The sequence below is a fragment of the Lonchura striata genome, chromosome Z (genome assembly GCF_046129695.1).
Source record: "Lonchura striata isolate bLonStr1 chromosome Z, bLonStr1.mat, whole genome shotgun sequence".
NCBI classification, from domain to species: Eukaryota; Metazoa; Chordata; class Aves; order Passeriformes; family Estrildidae; genus Lonchura; species Lonchura striata.
The window spans coordinates 86,551,838-86,570,305 of NC_134642.1; the positions used below are offsets into that span (position 1 = coordinate 86,551,838).

Below are 18,468 nucleotides of genomic sequence, written 5' to 3' on the forward strand. Positions count from 1 at the left end.
TGTGTACCTCACAAAAGAAGAGCAGTATTACAGTGATTACTGAAAAATAGGGTTTGTTAACAATTTTGAAAAAATAAGTGTCCACTTACCAAGTTCTGTCAGGGGCCAGGATTTTGACTACTAAGTCTCCTGAACAAACACAGCAGAAAAATGCAGAATATCTTATTTTTAATTCTTATTACATATTAATACAGAAAATGAAGAAACTCTGTGTTATTGCACAAGTGAAATGGTTTGAGCATGCTGTCAGCAGCCTCACAAGACATTCTCAGAAGCACTTTACTTAGGCAACACCATTATTTCTGGTTTGGCACACCTGGCAATATTCTTTTGCTACAAAACTTTGCAACACAGGTACTGCCAGGCACTGGCATTAAAAAATTATCATCTCTTTTTGTCCCAGCGACATCACTCAGTGTCAGAAATTAAGAGTAATCAAAGAACAAAGTGTAAGAAGCAGCATTAGAATTACTTTGTCAGGAGATGAGGCAGATACATGGAATGAAATGTAGATGGTGTTAATTCTGCCAGTCTGGGAGCTTTAATGTCACCTTTTCTTCTTTTTGAAGAGCTGAGTGCTGCATGAAATGCTTGACTGATCAAGGAGTTTGGGCTGGAGCTGCATTTCCTGGGACAGCAGAGCAGGATGAAGAGGTGAAAAAGTCCTTTCAGAGGTCATTCATTCTGGCTGAAAAAGGATTATTCTCCATGATCTTTATTTAGTTCAGTTCCAAAATTCCCCGATCAACTAAGTTCCTACAGCAACTGTAATTTACTTTGAAAATTTTTTCAGTTTGATATTTGATAAAAATTTGGTATTTGTATCAATGATTTTGCTCATTCATCATCATCAATGATAATGTATGAAAAATAGATATATTCTAAATGCATAGTAATATATTTAGATAAAATTAAATGGTCTAATGACTTTTTAATGCATTTAAGTATATAAATATCCAAGCAGTGACACATGGAACAGGGCAATTAATGCTCTTGCCTGGCAGAGATGAGATGGAAACCCGAGGCATTTTTTCAGGCAAAAGGAGGAAGAGAGAGGAGAGAACCCCCCACTTTTGGACTTCTTGTCCAGTAATTTCAGAGCCGCAGCAGATGCATTTCCCTTGATAAAGAGGCACACACTGCAATCTACTGCAGTGCCCTGGCAACGGGACTGGAGATGACCAAGCTGATTCCAGGTGTTGCAAGAACAGAATGTCACTCTGCTCAGCCTTATTTTTTCAGCCATGGCAACTCCTTTGCCAACTTAGATGCAAAATCAGGGTCCTCTCAGCCACTTTTCATATGAGCCATGTCTCAAACCCAACGATTCTTCCCTAAGATAATCCAGAGAGACAGTAACAAAGCTAAAATTAGAAAGCAGGAGCTGTAGCTTCCAAGGAAATGCACATTACGTGACGTTTTTTCATTACCACATGCATTTACTGTTAGCAAAAATGGCCCAGAGAGAACACTCCACAGTGAAAAATCCTCCCCCAAAACTCAGGGGTGGGTGACAACATGGTGTTTTACTCAACAAATTAAAAAAAAAAAATAAAAGAAACAGTAAGGAATGATATAAATAATTAATTATGATAATTAAATAAGGGCTATAGCATCACAGATTATAATGGCATCACCCAAACTATGCAGCTGATTTTAAAAATGGTGTATGCATTGAAGATACCAATCTATGAAGGCACAATAATCTGTTCAAATAATACAATTAATACACATAATACTATTAATAATTCTCCAGAATAACTTAATTAAGTAAAACTTCATTTATATATACACCTAATGTTGAAAACTGCAAACTTAGGTGGAATATTTCAATGATCACAAGTGGTGAAAATCATCTTTACACATGAACCCTGGTATTTATTTGGAGGACTTGGCTGCTAACAGGAATTTTAAGAATAAAGAGAGATGCTTTACCTCAGGAATATAAGAAAAAGAGAAAAAGAGAAAGAGAAAGAGAAAGAGAAAGAGAAAGAGAAAGAGAAAGAGAAAGAGAAAGAGAAAGAGAAAGAGAAAGAGAAAGAGAAAGAGAAAGAGAAAGAGAAAGAGAAAGAGAAAGAGAAAGAGAAAAAAAAAAGAAAAATAAAAAAGGAAAAGGAAAAGGAAAAAGGAAAAAAGGAAAAAAGGAAAAAAAGGAAAAAAAGGAAAAAAAGGAAAAAAAGGAAAAAAAGGAAAAAAGGAAAAAAGGAAAAAAGGAAAAAAGGAAAAAAAGGAAAAAAGGAAAAAGGAAAAAAGGAAAAAGGAAAAAAGGAAAAAGGAAAAAGGAAAAAAAGAAAAAAGGAAAAAAGGAAAAGGAAAAAAGGAAAAGGAAAAAAGGAAAAGGAAAAGGAAAAGGAAAAGGAAAAGGAAAAGGAAAAGGAAAAGGAAAAGGAAAAGGAAAAGGAAAAGGAAAAGGAAAAGGAAAAGGAAAAGGAAAAGGAAAAGGAAAAGGAAAAGGAAAAGGAAAAGGAAAAGGAAAAGGAAAAAAGAAAAAGAAGAAAAAGCTTTTGGCCTCCTAAGCTCTCCACTCTCAGCAAACTACAAGGAAATTAAGAAGTGCACAGTTGAGAAAATGTCATATCACAACACACCATTCGCACACAGAAGGTCTCCCTGAGTAGTGTGGTCTTCAGACTGGTGGGGTAGCTGTAGTTTGCTGTACACACAACAATCCTAGAATATTTAAAGCAGCAGTTTATAGCTAAATAGGTAAAACAAATATTTTATGTCTATCCTGTTGTAGTGCATTCTGCACACACTATCTTGGACTGCTTAGCTGGGCCAGGCAAGACTTTACCACTGGAAAACCTACGGTTTAATAGACTCTTTGACTTAAAAATAATTCCAACAGCATTTGCATAGCAGAACAGCTTTGATGCTCCTCCCAAATTCTCAGACCTACGGGCAATTGCAGAAACAGCGCAGCTGGGTAATGGAAGGAACACTGGAATACATGCTGGCACCTCCTGGAAATGGCCTAGGAAGTGCCCAGGTGACCCCCCTGCCACCTTAACTCCACACCACCTCCTCCTCAAAAAGTAACAGCATTATATATTTATACAGAGGGGACAGGAAGGTGATATATATATTGCCAAGCACTTGGTGCAGAAACAACCTGTGCTGGGCTGAGCTGGAGAGGACAGGAGGAGGAGGAGGAGGAGGAGGAGGAGGAGGATGGCAGCTCCAGGGCTGGCTGGGCACCCACATCTGGTGGTGCTGGGGTGGGCAGCCGCAGCCCCCAGGGTCCCTCATGGCCCTCAGGACCTTCACATCCCTCCACAATGGCTCTCAGCCCCCCGCTGTCCCCCTCAACCCTGCAGCCCCCTCGGCCTTCATCCCCTAGAGCCCCTCATGCATCCCCTTCGTTCCTCTCGTTCCCTTTATCCCCTCGTACCCCTTATCGCCCTCATCCCTTTCATTCCCTGCATCCTGCCTCATCCCTCATCCCCATTGCTCCTTCATTCCCCTGCTCCCTCATCCCTCTCATCCCCCATTTCCTCACTCCTTCATCCCCCCATCCTTCTCAATCCCTCATCCCTCTCATCCCCCCATTCTCTCATTCCCTTCATTCCCTCATCCCTCCCATTACCTCATCCCCCTCACTACTTAATTCCTTCATCCCCCATTTCCTCACTCCTTCATCCCCCCATCCTTCTCATTCCCTCATCCCTCTCATCCCCCATTCTCTCATTCCCTTAATTCCCTCACTCCTTCATTCCCTCATCCCTCCCATTCCCTCATCCCCCTCACTACTTAATTCCTTCATCCCCCATTTCCTCACTCCTTCATCCCCCCATGCTTCTCATTCCCTCATCCCTCTCATCCCCCCATTCTCTCATTCCCTCACTCCTTCATTCCCTCATCCCCCTCACTACTTAATTCCTTCATCCCCCATTTCCTCACTCCTTCATCCCCCCATGCTTCTCATTCCCTCATCCCTCTCATCCCCCCATTCTCTCATTCCCTTCATTCCCTCACTCCTTCACTCCCTCATCCCTCCCATTCCCTCATCCCCCTACTTAATTCCTTCATCCCCCATCCTTCTCATTCCCGCATTCCCTCACTCCTTCACTCCTTCATCCCACTCGCTCCCCTTCCCTCATTCCCTCACTCCCTCATCCCTCTCATCCCCCATCTCCTCACTCCTTCATCCCCCTATCTTTCTCATTCCCTTATCCCTCTTATCCACCCCATTCCCTCACTCCTTCATCCCCTCACTCCTTCATTACCTCATCCCATTTCCTCACTCCTTCATCCCCCCATCCTTCTCATTCCCGCATTCCCTCACTCCTTCATCCCCCTCGCTCCTTTTCCCTCATTCCCTCACTCCCTCATCCCCCATTCCCTCACTTCCTCATCCCCCCATCCTTCTAATTCCTTCATCCCCTCACTCCCTCATCCCCCTTGCTCCCTCATCCCCCATTCCCTCACTCCCTCATCCCTCTCATCCCCCATCTCCTCACTCCCTCATCCCCCCATCCTTCTAATTCCTTCATCCCCTCACTCCCTCATCCCCTTGCTCCCTCATTTCCTCATTCCTCTCATTCCCGCACTCCCTCATCCCCTCACTCCCTCATCCCCCATCTCCTCACTCCCTCATCCCCCCATCCTTCTAATTCCTTCATCCCCTCACTCCCTCATCCCCTCGCTCCCTCATTTCCTCATTCCTCTCATTCCCTCACTCCCTCATCCCTCTCATCCCCCATTCCCTCACTTCCTCATCCCCCCATCCTTCTAATTCCTTCATCCCCTCACTCCCTCATCGCCTCGCTCCCTCATTTCCTCATTCCTCTCATTCCCGCACTCCCTCATCCCCTTCAATCCCCTCACCCTTCCCATCCCATTCCCCCATTCCCTCACTCCCTCATGCCCCGTTCCCGCCCCCTTTTCCCGCCCCCTTTTCCCGCCCCCGCGCGCGGGGCGGTGCCGCGCATGCGCGGCGGGGCGGGGCCGGCGCGCGCCCGGGGCGGCGGGAGGAGGAGGAGGAGGAGGAGGAGGAAAAGGAAAAAGAGGAGGAAAAGGAAAAAGGAGGAGGAGCGCACGGTACGTGAGGGGCGGCGAGCGGGGCTGGTCCCTCCCGCTCTCCCCGACCCTGTGCGCCGGGGCCGGGCAGACCCCAGGAGAGGAGAAAAAAAATAAATAAAATGTGTGCGGGCCTCCGAGCAGCCGGGCAGGGACGGGCCGCTCGGCTCGGGGCTCCGTCAGGGAGTGTGGAGCAGGGAGCCGAGGGGGGATCCCGTCCGTTCCTTCAGCTGGAGGCAGTGGATGGTGATGAAGGAATTCAGGCAGCTCCAGAGGAGCCTTCCAGCCCCAGGGGTTTGGGATTCGGTGATTCTCCACTGCCGTGTTCCAGAAGCACACAGCTCTGTTTCAGCCCTGCGAGGGAGCTCTGCGCTCCTCACGTTTTTCTGTGAGGGTGATTTGCATTCCTCCATCAGGGGAATTGCAGAAACACCGGCACTGTCTGTTTCCTGCTTTTCCCCTTTCCTGGCATCCAAGAGGCGCAGAGCCTTGGGTTAACTGCTGTTGAGAGTAATGTGTTTCGAGTGTTAATAAATAATTTTTGTTATGGGCAGACAGGATGATGATGTGACTCAGGGCCAAATACTGAAAAATAATGAGCGTTGCGTGAGATGCTGTGTCAATTGTATTTCTTGTTAAGGAGAGGTGTGATCTGGTTGTAATGGCTACAGGTTATTGTTGTGATAGCCACTGACAGGACAGGGGGAATGGCTTTAAAATTGTAAAGAGTAGGTTTGGAGTAGATTATGGGAAGAAATCCTTCCTGGCAGGGTGGGCAGCCCTGGCACAGGTGCCCAGAGCAGCTGGGGCTGCCCCTGGATCCCTGGCAGTGCCCAAGGCCAGGTTGGACACTGGGGCTGGAGCAGCTGGGACAGTGGGAGGCGTCCCTGCCATGAAACAAGAAGAGTTTTATGGTTCTTTCCATCCAAACCATTATGTGATTCAGTGGTTTGTTTGTGGTGCTGCAGTGCTGCCTGATCTCCACAAACACATTAAACCAGCTGTGTTTGTGACACTTCCTCATTGAAATGGGCAAGGAGAGAGAGGGGGTTAAGTAAAAATGACCAAATTCTCTGAGAAAAAAAATATCTTTAAAATCCTGTGAGAAAGCCCTTTGAAGGACAGGGAAAATTTTGAAGCCATATTTTTAGGCCAAAAAGAGCTGCACTGCACTATTAAGGAAATACATGTTAAAAGTGCAGCTCTGGGCTGCCTAGTACAGGGAAGACAGCACAATACTGGAAACAGTCCAGCAAAGGGGCCCCAAAGATGGTTAAGGGTGTTTGGTGTATAAGGCAAGGCTGAGAGAGCTGGGATAAATCAGCTTGGAGAAAAGAATGGTCAGTGGGATCTTCTGAATGTCCATAAATACGTGGTGGGAGGGAATAAAGAAGATGGAGCCAGACTTCCTTCAGTTGAGACAACACAAGAGGCAGCAAGCACAAACTGATAGTTAAATGCTTCCAGTTAAACAGAAGTAAAAATGTTCCCTGTTGTGGTAATTGAGCACCGAAATAGGTTTCCTAGAGAGGCTGTGGCATCTGCATCCTTGGAGATAACCAAAACCCAAATGTAAACCACCCTGAGCTTCCTGCTGCAGTTGATACTGCTGAGGGCAGGGGGAATGGACCAGAGGTCTCCAGAGGTCTCTTCCAGCCTCAGCTGTTCTGCAAATCCATGATTCCGTGATGGAATTGAAGAAAAGTCTTTGTGCTATTTAAAGCAATAGTTTTTTTCCTCCTGTGCTTTGTTATTTTACTGTTCAGTTGCTATGAATTAGTGAAACTTCTTGGTGGTGTTCTCATCTGCCAGCACTAACCTTTGGTTTGCTCTGCAGGTGTGCTGCAGCATGGCAGGTGAAGAAGACTTCTTTTTGGGGGAGAAAAGATTCAAGCAGTGCTGTGAAGACTTTGTTAAACATTCGCAGCAGATAGGAGATGGCTGGGAGTGGAGAACTAGCAAGGTAAAACAATCAGAGTGTTGACTTCTAGAAACTCTTGGTGGACTTTCTGAGCTGTTGACAGCCACCACAAGCTGAAACATCCTTTAAACTGCAGAAGTGTGTTGATGTGAGGGCTTAGCCTAGTGCAGGTATTGAGGAGGGCTGTGGATCTCTGAATCTTGGCCAATCTATCAAAACCCTTTTTCATCCGTGGGCAGGACCAGACTATGAATGTGAAATTTAATCCCTCCTACTCTGGGCAACTTCGTGTGGTTTTATATCCAGGGTTCACTTTAACCCTTTAGGCTGAAATGGCACATAGCTTTTTTTCTAGATCCTTAGCTTAGTATTTTCATCACAATACCTGTCAGTTCCATACAGAAACCAGAAGTATCTGCTAGTATTAATGATCAATTCTCATTATTTGCCGCTTCTCCATAGCTTTCAAACCTCTACAATAATACCTACATATTGTTTCTAGGTCACTAATCAAAATTTTAAATAGCACAGGGCTAAGACTAGTCCCAAAGGACCCCATTAGAATCACTTCTTTTATGATGATTTCCCCATTTTTTAAGTTAGACTTTGAGATTTCTGAATTAATAAATTTTCATCCTGTAGCATGTGAAGATTAGTGTGGGATTGCTATAATTTTTTAAAATTTCCACTTGTGGAATCCACAGATATTTTAGGGAATTCAGAGCATGTCCAACTTGTATGTTTATCAGCCAAACATGTCTTCTGAAATTACACTGACAGATTCTGCTTTCTTTAAGAAAAATGCTTTTACTATACATATTTTTTCATTTACAGAGTTCAGCATGACTTTTGTTATTTTGCTCAGGATAATGTCAAACTAATATGTGAATAGCTACACAAATTATTCAGTATATGTATTATAGTGTATAAATATATATTGATACAGTACCTAAAAATTTATTGTCACAGAATATGAAGATGTATTGATACATGCTGGCTTTCTCCAGCATCATGTAGGTTTTCATGTTCTCTTTTTCATATTTTCTTTCTATAGTGGAAAATCTGCTACTCTAGCTTTTTTTTTTTTTTTTTTTTTTGGAGTATAATGGCTTCAGTGGTTTCCCATGTTTTCATGAATTTTTTTGAGAAAAGTCATACATTTTCCAGTGTTTGCCATCATTTTTACATGTGTAGTTGTACATTAATAATTGTAACCCTTTCATCACAGGCTATCAGAATTTCAGTAAGAGGGAGGACCTTGGACTTTAGATTTGTTCTATTTAGGAGTTTTTATAACAGTGCAAATATTAGCCAAGTGTTACAATGCACCTTTTCTTACAGAAAACCATTTGAAACTTTAGATTTCAGTTCAAGGCTATATTTGTGAGGATTTATTCAACAAAGAAAGATGCTCTGAGCCTCTACAGGGAATTTAATACATGGGTCAAAGTCTGAACTTTCTGTGAAATAAGAAGCTTTGCTGGAAATAGCAGAATGAGATAGATTTTTGTTCTCATATAAAAAAATTCTAAGAGGGTTGTTTTCTTCTTTTAATGGGCCAAGTTGGCGACTCTGTGATTTCAGTGTGTGATAAAAACGTGGCCGTTGAGACCATCCATTTACAGTGTGGAGTCTGGGAAGAAAGCTTTTCCTCAACAACATGTCTCATTGTCTTTTTTTTTATTTTTATTTTTATTTTTTAAATTTAACCAGCATATATGTTGTGGGTAGTTTGGGGCACTCTTAATTTTGCTGATGTAATGCACTTGGATCCCATTCCTCATTCCTGACTCACGTGAATAGACCCATTGATAGCAGTGAGACCACACAAGTGAACCAGGCTGGTAGAACTGTGTTCCTGTGTTGCCGTGTTTTCTGTGGAGATTAAATTTAGATGATGAAATACTCATTGTTCTCGTGGAGCTGGCTCTTGGTACATAAGCTCACATGGCCCAGGCAGAACCCTGTATTTATAGCTGTAAGTGAAATGTTCCAAATGATGTTATTTTTATAATGTGTTTTCTTGGTTTGGGATTTTTTTTCCCACCGGAAGAAAGCTGTAAAAAATCCAAGAGCACCTCTACTGCAGGAGCTGGTGGAGCTGAACTTGGGTGCTGCTGTTAAGGATGAATGGTTAAATCTTGCTGTGGAGGTTGAGATTTAGCTGAAGCAAATGAGGCCCTTTATGTTTGTTTCATATTTAGGGAGCTTAATCCAGGTGATCATACCAAAAGCTGCATTAGTTCCCTTTGGCTTTTGGTACAGCTGTAGTAGGAAGGGACTCCCTTAGCACGTTAAGTGGGATCAAGGTTCTGGCTACAGCTGTGATTTATGGGGGTATGGAAGAGCACAAAACACTACAGAGTGCAGCAGGAGGGCTGCTGCTCCTTCCTGACTGCTCTGATATGCAGCTACAGAGACTGCTGGATCCATCCGTCCATCCATCATCCATCCATCCATCCATCCATCCACCCATCCACCCATCCTCCATCCATCCTTCATCCATCCATCCAACATCCATCCATCCATCCATCCATCCATCCATCCAACATCCATCCATCCATCCATCCATCATCCATCCACCCATCCATCCATCCATCCACCCATCCTCCATCCATCCTCCATCCTCCATCCATCCATCCATCCATCATCCATCCATCCATCCATCATCCATCCATCATCCATCCATCCATCCATCATCCATCCATCCATCCATCCATCCATCCATCCATCCATCCATCCATCCATCCATCCATCCATCCATCCATCATCCATCCATCCATCATCCATCCATCACCCATCTATCACCCATCCATCCGTCCATCCATCCGTCCATCCAACATCCATCCATCCATCCATCCATCCATCCACCCATCCACCCATCCTCCATCCATCCATCCTCCATCCATCCATCCATCATCCATCCATCCATCCATCCATCCATCCATCCATCCATCACCCATCCATCATCCATCCATCCATCCATCCATCCATCCATCCATCCATCACCCATCTATCACCCATCCATCCGTCCATCCATCCGTCCATCCATCCATCCCATCCGTCCATCCATCCATCCATCCATCATCCATCCATCCATCCATCCATCATCCATCCATCATCCATCCATCATCCATCCATCATCCATCCATCCATCCATCCATCCATCATCCATCCATCCATCCATCCATCCATCCATCCATCCATCATCCATCCATCCATCACCCATCTATCACCCATCCATCACCCATCCATCCATCCATCCATCCGTCCATCCATCCGTCCATCCATCCATCCATCCATCCATCCATCATCCATCCATCCATCCATCCATCCATCCATCCATCCATCATCCATCCATCCATCACCCATCTATCACCCATCCATCACCCATCCATCCATCCATCCATCCGTCCATCCATCCGTCCATCCATCCATCCATTCATCCATCATCCATCCTCCATCATCCATCCATCATCCATCCATCATCCATCCATCCATCCATCTATCCATCCATCCATCCATCCATCATCCATCCATCATCCATCCATCATCCGTCCATCCATCCATCCATCCATCTATCCATCCATCATCCATCCATCATCCATCCATCATCCATCCATCCATCCATCCCATCCATCCATCTATCCATCCATCCATCCATCCATCATCCATCCATCATCCATCCATCCATCCATCATCCATCCATCATCCATCCATCATCCGTCCATCCATCTATCCATCCATCTATCCATCCATCCATCCATCCATCCATCCATCCATCCATCCATCCATCCATCCTCCCCGCACAGGCTGCACTCAGCTCTGCAGCAAGGACTTGCAGGGAAGTTTGGTGGGTTGCTGCTCATAGTGAGATTTGTTGAAAAAACAAGGCATAGAGTAGGAAAAGTGAGCAATGTGATTGCCTATACTGTTATTCATGCTTAAAAATCAATGGAAAAAGTACATGTAGAGAGCATTATCCTTTTTTAAATGCGTGAAACTTGATCACAGCAAAGTAAACAAGTAACTCATAGTAGATTTTGAAGGTACATTTAATCTACGTGTCTTTGGAAAGAGAGAACTAGCGTGTCAGTATAAAACCTGTGATGATTTAAAGGTAAAAATAAATGGCATTAACTGTGTCAGCAAAGACAAATTAACCAAGGAGTTAAATCATAGTTAAATTTTCAGTCTTGTCAAGAAATTTAATGCTATGTTAATGAATTTTGTAGTGAGACTGTTTTGAATAGACTCCTTTTTCATCAGATGTTGTGCATATGCTCTCTGTTTGTCTAAAATAAAATGTAATGGAACAGCTAATAAACTCCCAATTTATTTGTTTCCTTTAAGAAACAAATCCTCAATGTGCAATTACTGTTCTTTGTGTTCTGTACATGCTTTCTTCCTTTCAGAGTGTACCTCTTACTAAATGTTTTCTCTCCTCTTGCTCCTAATTAGGAAAAATAAAATATGCAGGTAGACAGGCCAGTAATACAGGAAAACTCCTAAACCTTTCTTCTCCCACTCTGGGACTGTACAAGGAATAATTGTGGGCTGTGTGGCCTGGGAAGCAAAATGATAAAATGTGAACAGGGAGAAGGCACAGCTTTGTCTGTTTTTTCTTACGTTTGACCTCAGAAGTGATCAAGAGAAAGAAACAAGTTGTGACTCTGCATACATAAATTCTGAAGTGGTTTTATTTTGTTCTGTTTTCAGAACTTTGTAAAGTTAGAGGGGGAAACAGAGCAAAACCAAACCAGCTTTGCAAGAGTTGGGAAGTTAATCCTGGCATGAATGCTTTGAAATAGGCCAAAATCGTTAATAGTTCCTCATCTCCTCATCACCTTGGTGCACTGCCTTCCCGTTCTTTGGCACTTATCCTGATCCCCAGGGTGCAGTTGTCTTGTTCCATTAATAGCTATATTAAACTTTATTTTTGCTGTTGAGGTCTTTGACTTACTTCAACACCAAGAACTGGTGTAAACTATCTGTGAGAAGGTGCTGAGGAGCACTGCAATCTTCAGTGCCTATAAAAAGACTTGGAGCCTGTGCCTAAATACCATGCTCTGTTTATTTTCTAGAACAGTGAAGGCATTTACCATTTTGGTTACAGAAAATTTCTTTTTTCTTTCTCTTTTTCTGAACGCAGGACCTTGGTGATGGTTATCTTAGTAAGACACATTTCCAAGTAAGAAACAGACACGTCCCACCAGACCTCAAGGAGAAAAACAACGATAACACTGAACAAATGTTATTTGTACATGTAGAAGTAAGTACAGATTTTTGAACTTGCGTGTTTATAAAATAAGTAATAAAATTAAAAACCACTATGCTAGTAAGTCCTTCCAGGAAGACTTCAGATCTGAAGTTACCAGTGGCTTTTAATTAATTGTCCTGTAGTTACAGAAAAACTAATTAATATACCTCATTGAGATGTACAGCTGTATTGGTGATGAAAATTGGGAAGAAATGAAAAAGATGCTAGCATTCTTTATGTAGGTGTTCTCCTCACAGAATATTTCTTAGCATTTTGATTCACTAAGAAAACTTTTTTTGTATGTGTGTGTTGGGAAAAATCAAGATTTATTTATCCTAGACGTTAAAAGAATAAAGGAAACTTTGAGGTTAATACTTATTTGAAATTGTATTTATTGAGTAAGACTTCTATAGTCAGTGGCTACTTTTCTACTGTGGAACTGACTTAAAGACTGAGCAATTTTTTGAAACTGGTGGTGGGCAATGAGATGTTCCTGAAGGAGAATAAATGTCTGTCTTCCAGAAAAATGAAAACTGTTCCTTAAACTCTGCTCGGACTGATCTGAATAATTACTTGCTTGCTCGAGTCTTCATTAGATCTCCGAATTATTGACTAATCAGGATATAAATGATAGGGATTCCCTCCCTTGTTATGCTGTTACCAATAAATAAGAAAATAGATCTTGGGTTATAATAGATTGAAAGTAAGGTGTTCTGTATGCTATAAGCTGTTGAATAGGTGGTAAACTTTGCAGTTATATTTTTCTGCAATTTCTTTCCTTTTTTCCATCAGCACCCTGTGTTTTTGTTTTTTTTTTCCCACTGAGACTCTGGTGCATTTAAGACATGTCTGGTCTGAAATGAGTATTCTTTTGGCCTGGTTTCTGAAGGAAATGGCACTTAAAACAATTGTGCTGTTAGTCTGTGATACAGTAATTTCTTCTGATTTTTGAGCTCACTCACAGGTTTCAGCTGCATTTTAAAGAGGGACAGATATCCAAGTCATTTAATGAATAGATGAGGCATTTTTCAAGTTTTTCTTTAAATTATATTCTAGTATTTTATAAAAAGAAGGTGAGTATCAATGCTTCAGGGGTTGTTATTTAATTGTCATTAACAACAGTGTTTGTATACTTCAGTCCTGACTTCTAACAACAGATTACTGTTTATACTGAAAATTGCTTTTGATTATTGTGACCTTTTTTTTCCCCTTAAATAATGAATCAAGTCTTCATTACAGAGTGCATTTTAAAAGAACACCTGTAAAAGCTATTGAGTCCTTCTGGTGTCAGTTACAGAAAATATCATAAAACAAAGAAGACTTCAGAATCTCTAACATACTGAAATGTTAAATACAGTGAAATATTATAATAAAAAATACACTGAAATAAGCTTCCAGGCCAAACTTTATGTTTTATCAAGACACTGAAGTGTGTAGTCCTGAAGATATTCGGGAAGATTTCTCTGTTTTGAGCCACAGTAATGTGCAGGTTGGAAGGACCCTTTTGGAGAAGGAGCCTGTCATGTAGGAGCAATAAAGATGAAGAGTGAAACACGAGAAAGATCTGAGAACACTATGGAGGTTATAAAACCATAAGAAAAATAATTAATGTCTTCTCCAAAATATTCAATGCCTAATAGAGATGATGTAAAATTTGCATTCTACATTGAGCTGAGAGTAACCAGAGTATTAAAGTTATTTAATCTATCAAATAGGAAAACAAAATTTGCTTTGGATGTGTAGAGTAAAGCTGTGTGTTTAACAGTAAGAAATATGAAAATGGTGGCCGTAGAGAGGTTATATTTTCTTTGGCAGAGTAGTTCCTGTGTAAGATGCATGTTCTTTTTCACAGATACTGAGTGCTAGAGACCAATTCCACTCTAATAACAATCTGTTATTTAAATAGGTGTTAGGGTTTGGGGTTTTTTTTAGTTTTAAGATATGTTGTACCCATAAATCACATGGTGTTACTGAATTGCTGCAATCTGTTTGAATAAGTTATATACATTCTGATGAAAAGCAAAAATTGTGGTCTTGGTGGAAATTGGAAAGGTTTCTTCTCGGTATATCCATTCAATATTTTTTTTTAATTAATAAATTTTATTTTTATATATTTGGAGCATAAAAAAGCTCTAAATAGGAAATAAAATTTATTTTGTTTAAAAAATATCAGCCATTGACTGATAGTTGCATATTTCTCAATTTTCAGTTCCAGAATTACTGTTATGATCTTGATTTTTCTGTATTGTATCTCTATTATTTGTATCTTACTGGAATATTTCCATCTGTCTAATCTGATCTCCTCCAAGGTGTGGTAGATACGATGCATATGCATATAATAATATAATTAACAGGAACAGTAAGAAAGGAAAAACATGGAAATTAAGATCTGAGTAATCAACATTCATTGTTAGGAACAATCAGTGTTGGCACAAATAAAAAAAGACTGTGGTGTGGAGTATGCCAGGGTATAAGAGGCCAGAAGATTTTCCTCCCCTCATCCTGGAAATCCAGTTCGAAGGTTAGAAATACAATGTTAGTTTTGGCAGGTGAGGTGAACATTTGGAGGAAAATCAGAAGACAGATTTTTGAAGTGAAGTTATGGGAAAGTTATCCATAGTGAGGATTTAACTCCTGTGTAAGGATTGAACCCAAGACACATCAGGGAGGAGGCGATGTGGAATAAAGCATAAATATATCCTGTTGCAGTGGGGTACACTTAGGATGTTTAAACTTTGGGGTACACTTGGGATGATTAAATTTTGCGGAAGGACAAAAATATCATTGTTCTACTCATTTTTAGTCTGTGAAGAAACACTGAAACTTAATGATACAATAAAAAAAAATACACAAATAGCCCGAAGTAACTTTATCCAAATAGAAAATCAATTATCGGTTATCACAGTGTCAAAACTCTGCTAATCTTGTGGCATCTACTGGAAACTTGACCAATTTACTTGGAATTTGTTTCACCTCACTGATTAGCACGGACAGTTAATGTTTCCAACTTTCCATTTCATTGATTGCTCTGTAAATACCAGGAGCCTTCCTGGTGAAGGAGTGATTAATAACTTTGTATTCTGGTCTTTTCCACAGAGCACTCTATATTATGTGCTGGTTCCTTTTATACAAGTTGTGTTTTCATCTGAAAACCAAGAATAAAATTCTATGTGGGTTTCTTTCTGCTTATTTTAGGTATCTGCAATATAGAGCTTGTCACTTAAATCTTTGTTTCAGCCTGAGGAGGTAAAAAAGCATTTTTGGGTATAAATCAGTTGACCTATTTTAGATGTCTCCTGTAAGAGAGGATGAGTCTAAAAGTGTGTGTTTTTCCTCAGGGGTGATCAAGGTTAAGCTATGTGGCTGTAGGTGCCTGCATGTTGTCATGTGAGCCCCCTACAACAAAAGGTGGCTCTGGGCTCCTTACAGCACAGGGAATTTGTGCTGCTGTCTTCACTGGAGCTGAGATTTCACTTTGATGGTGGAGCTCATACTTAGTTGAGGATTGTGTTTTGTGAAGTAACAACTTAAAGACAGTTTAAGGAAGTTTGGCTTTTTATACTTGGCAGTGTCTCAGTTGTCAAGCTGTTTATCTTAATGAGGTGTCTGGGGATCCTGTCTTAGGCAGACCCTATTTTTCCATCCTCCTGGAAGAGGATTCACACTGTTCTTCTGGTATGCTATCCTCTTTCTTGTGGTTTTACTTTAATCACAATGTTTATTTCAACATTCTGATTGGTAAACAGAAACTACTAATGACATTGTGACAGATGATAAACTTTAGGCCAAGTTGGTAGAGGATGCCCTTCCGACCAGTAAGATGAGATTCACTCCCTTGGATATGAGCTGAAAAGTCATAAACATTTTAGAGTCTCTTTCAAAAGAATAAATATAGCCTGAGATGCAAAGCAAAGGACAGAGAGAACAAACAGGCACCATTTGAAATTTTTTAAGTTGCCATTTTGTTCTGGTTAAATTTTTATTGAATCAGTTGTTGTCTTTCTGAGCCGTTCTGACTTTATGCCAGCTGAGTGTCATCTGTACTTTTCCACAGACAGCATAAATCTTGTGTAACCACCATAAAACGTTCTGGCTAATTCAACAGCAATCTTCAGTATGTATTTTTTTCTTGATCCAAATCAAATCTGTCCTCCCAGGACATCTGTCAGGGTCTTTATCAGTGAACATGGGACTGTGTCTTCTTTTCTAGCAAGGACAGAACAGTTACATACATTATTGCATGAATTGTTGATAAAGTGAAAAATACTGTACAAGATTCAAAGTGAAGGTAGTTCTCCTGCCTCAAAGAGCTTATACTCTGAACGAGTAAAATGGGAAAATCTGGATCCACTTTATGCGTTCTCTTTGTTTGTTATTCAAATAGCCCAAGGGAAGCAATAACTTGGAGTAATAATTCTCAGTGTGTGGTTTGTCTCAGCTCCTCTGGGTATTGCAGAAGAAGTGAGTCAGCATGGAACCATTCCTGGAGCTGGAGCCACTGCCACTTTATAAAGGAGTGGGCAGGTTGGGAATGCTGAAGGTCTGTTCATACCTGATACTGCCTTTGGAAAACAAGCACTGGGCCCCAGCAAAAACTGACGAAGTTATGCATTTGCTGCATTGTGGGCTCCACCTTTGCTGGCAGCTGTTCATGAGTGTTGATGAGGATCTGCCTGATGGGGGATGTGGGAATGAGTCTGACATCTTTCTTAAACATTGTAATTCCATAATTTTCTGTTCAGCTGTGCTTTTAAGTTTGTAGAAAATAGAAAATGACAATTTTTAGCACTTATTAATAATTTTTTCTCTAAACAAATCCAGTATTTTTACAATTAGGAACAGCTCCTTTTTTTTTTTGGTTTTTTTTTTTTCTTTTTTCTGTGCTAAAATAAATGAGATGAACGCAGTGTAAACATTTGCATAACCACAGTATTTGTTGGATGGTTAGGTGAAAACCCAGCAAACAGTGCTTAAGGAAAAAAATGTAAATACATTTAATAGAATCCAGCATTCACTGCAGGAAATAATGGAAGTACCTTAATAAAGAGGAAGAAAATCAAGTATTGCATACCCAAACCATCAGTTTGTAGTAAATGTGTTGGGCTCAAGAGCAGTGAAGTTGGTCATGTACCAGCACTGTTTTCAAATGTTACAGAAATGAAACCCAAATGGAGACCTGTAAAAAATAAATCCAGAAACCACTTCTGCTGAAGAGTTCTAAAGCGTATTGCAAAAACACAGTGAAGATCCTCATGATTTTGCTTAAAAATCTATTAATCTGAACGTGGAATTAGCTTTTATTAAACCACAGGAAAATATTCCAGTGTGGAATTTATTAACTGTTGTCTGCATGGAAAGGCTTGGCAAAATAATGGCATTGTTCAGAAATATCAAGGTTGGAAGGAATTTTGGTGTAGACATTACCCCCTTTCCTTGCCCTGTAGAGCCCTCAGAAAAAGCAGAATTCCTGAGACAGAAGCCACCTGAGTCCCAGTCCTGCTTTGGGGCTCTTTCTGTGATGGGATGCCTGAGTCTTCAAAGAGGAGGTTTGAATGCTTCTGCTCCTGTAAAGTTCTGGAGGCACGGGAGGTTTTTGTCTCCCACACACAGACCTTTGTGCATCATTTTCTGCGTGTCACGTTGGAATCCTGGCAAATCTTGCTAGCAGTAGTTACATTTAGTTTCCAACAGCTTTGATGACATGCTGTTGGCTTGACTGTCGTTGAGGGTGGTGGGACCCTGATCTGAATTCTCTATCTTGCACATTCTTTGATTGCTGTTCTGTTTTACCCACTAATAACTTTCCACAAATCTTAGGAAATATACCAAAAGCAGGTATATAAACTAATTATGATGCTTTCGGGAGAGCTCAAGAAGCACTTTGTATGACCCCCCAAAAGTGACTCATTTTCTGTTTAGATGTTAGCATGGAGTGATTTCAACTTTTTATCTGCCATCTTGGTATTCAGAGCTGTCACTTAATATTAGAAAATAATGCTACATCAGACCCGGGAAAAGATGCTCTAATTAAGGTTTGGTAACTGAATGTGACAGCTTAGTTGGAGTCACCCTGGTTGAAGGCATGATGTCATTCCAGCACAATGTCTTTCTTCTGCAGTAAATAAACCTTCATTTCCTCTGGAGCACACTCTGAGGCTGTGGGAAGTGAGGGTGATTTTCCCAGAATTCAAACTTTGGGAGAGTAGTAATGCCAGAGACAAAGCTATTTATAAGCTCACCGTTTTGTCCTGGTGATCCTGTGGTTTAG

At 41.2% G+C, this 18,468-nt stretch overlaps 1 protein-coding gene across 1 annotated transcript in view; it reads left to right on the forward strand.

Moving 5' to 3' along the window:
* The first annotated feature begins 4,929 nt into the window (after positions 1–4,929).
* Positions 4,930–18,468, forward strand: part of ATG10 (autophagy related 10) — a 47,501-nt gene continuing 33,962 nt past the window's right edge. The window contains exons 1-3 of the mRNA XM_077790456.1: positions 4,930–5,040; positions 6,857–6,982; positions 12,093–12,212. Coding sequence (XP_077646582.1) covers positions 4,930–5,040; positions 6,857–6,982; positions 12,093–12,212 — 357 coding nt within the window. The remainder of the gene's footprint in view (positions 5,041–6,856; positions 6,983–12,092; positions 12,213–18,468) is intronic.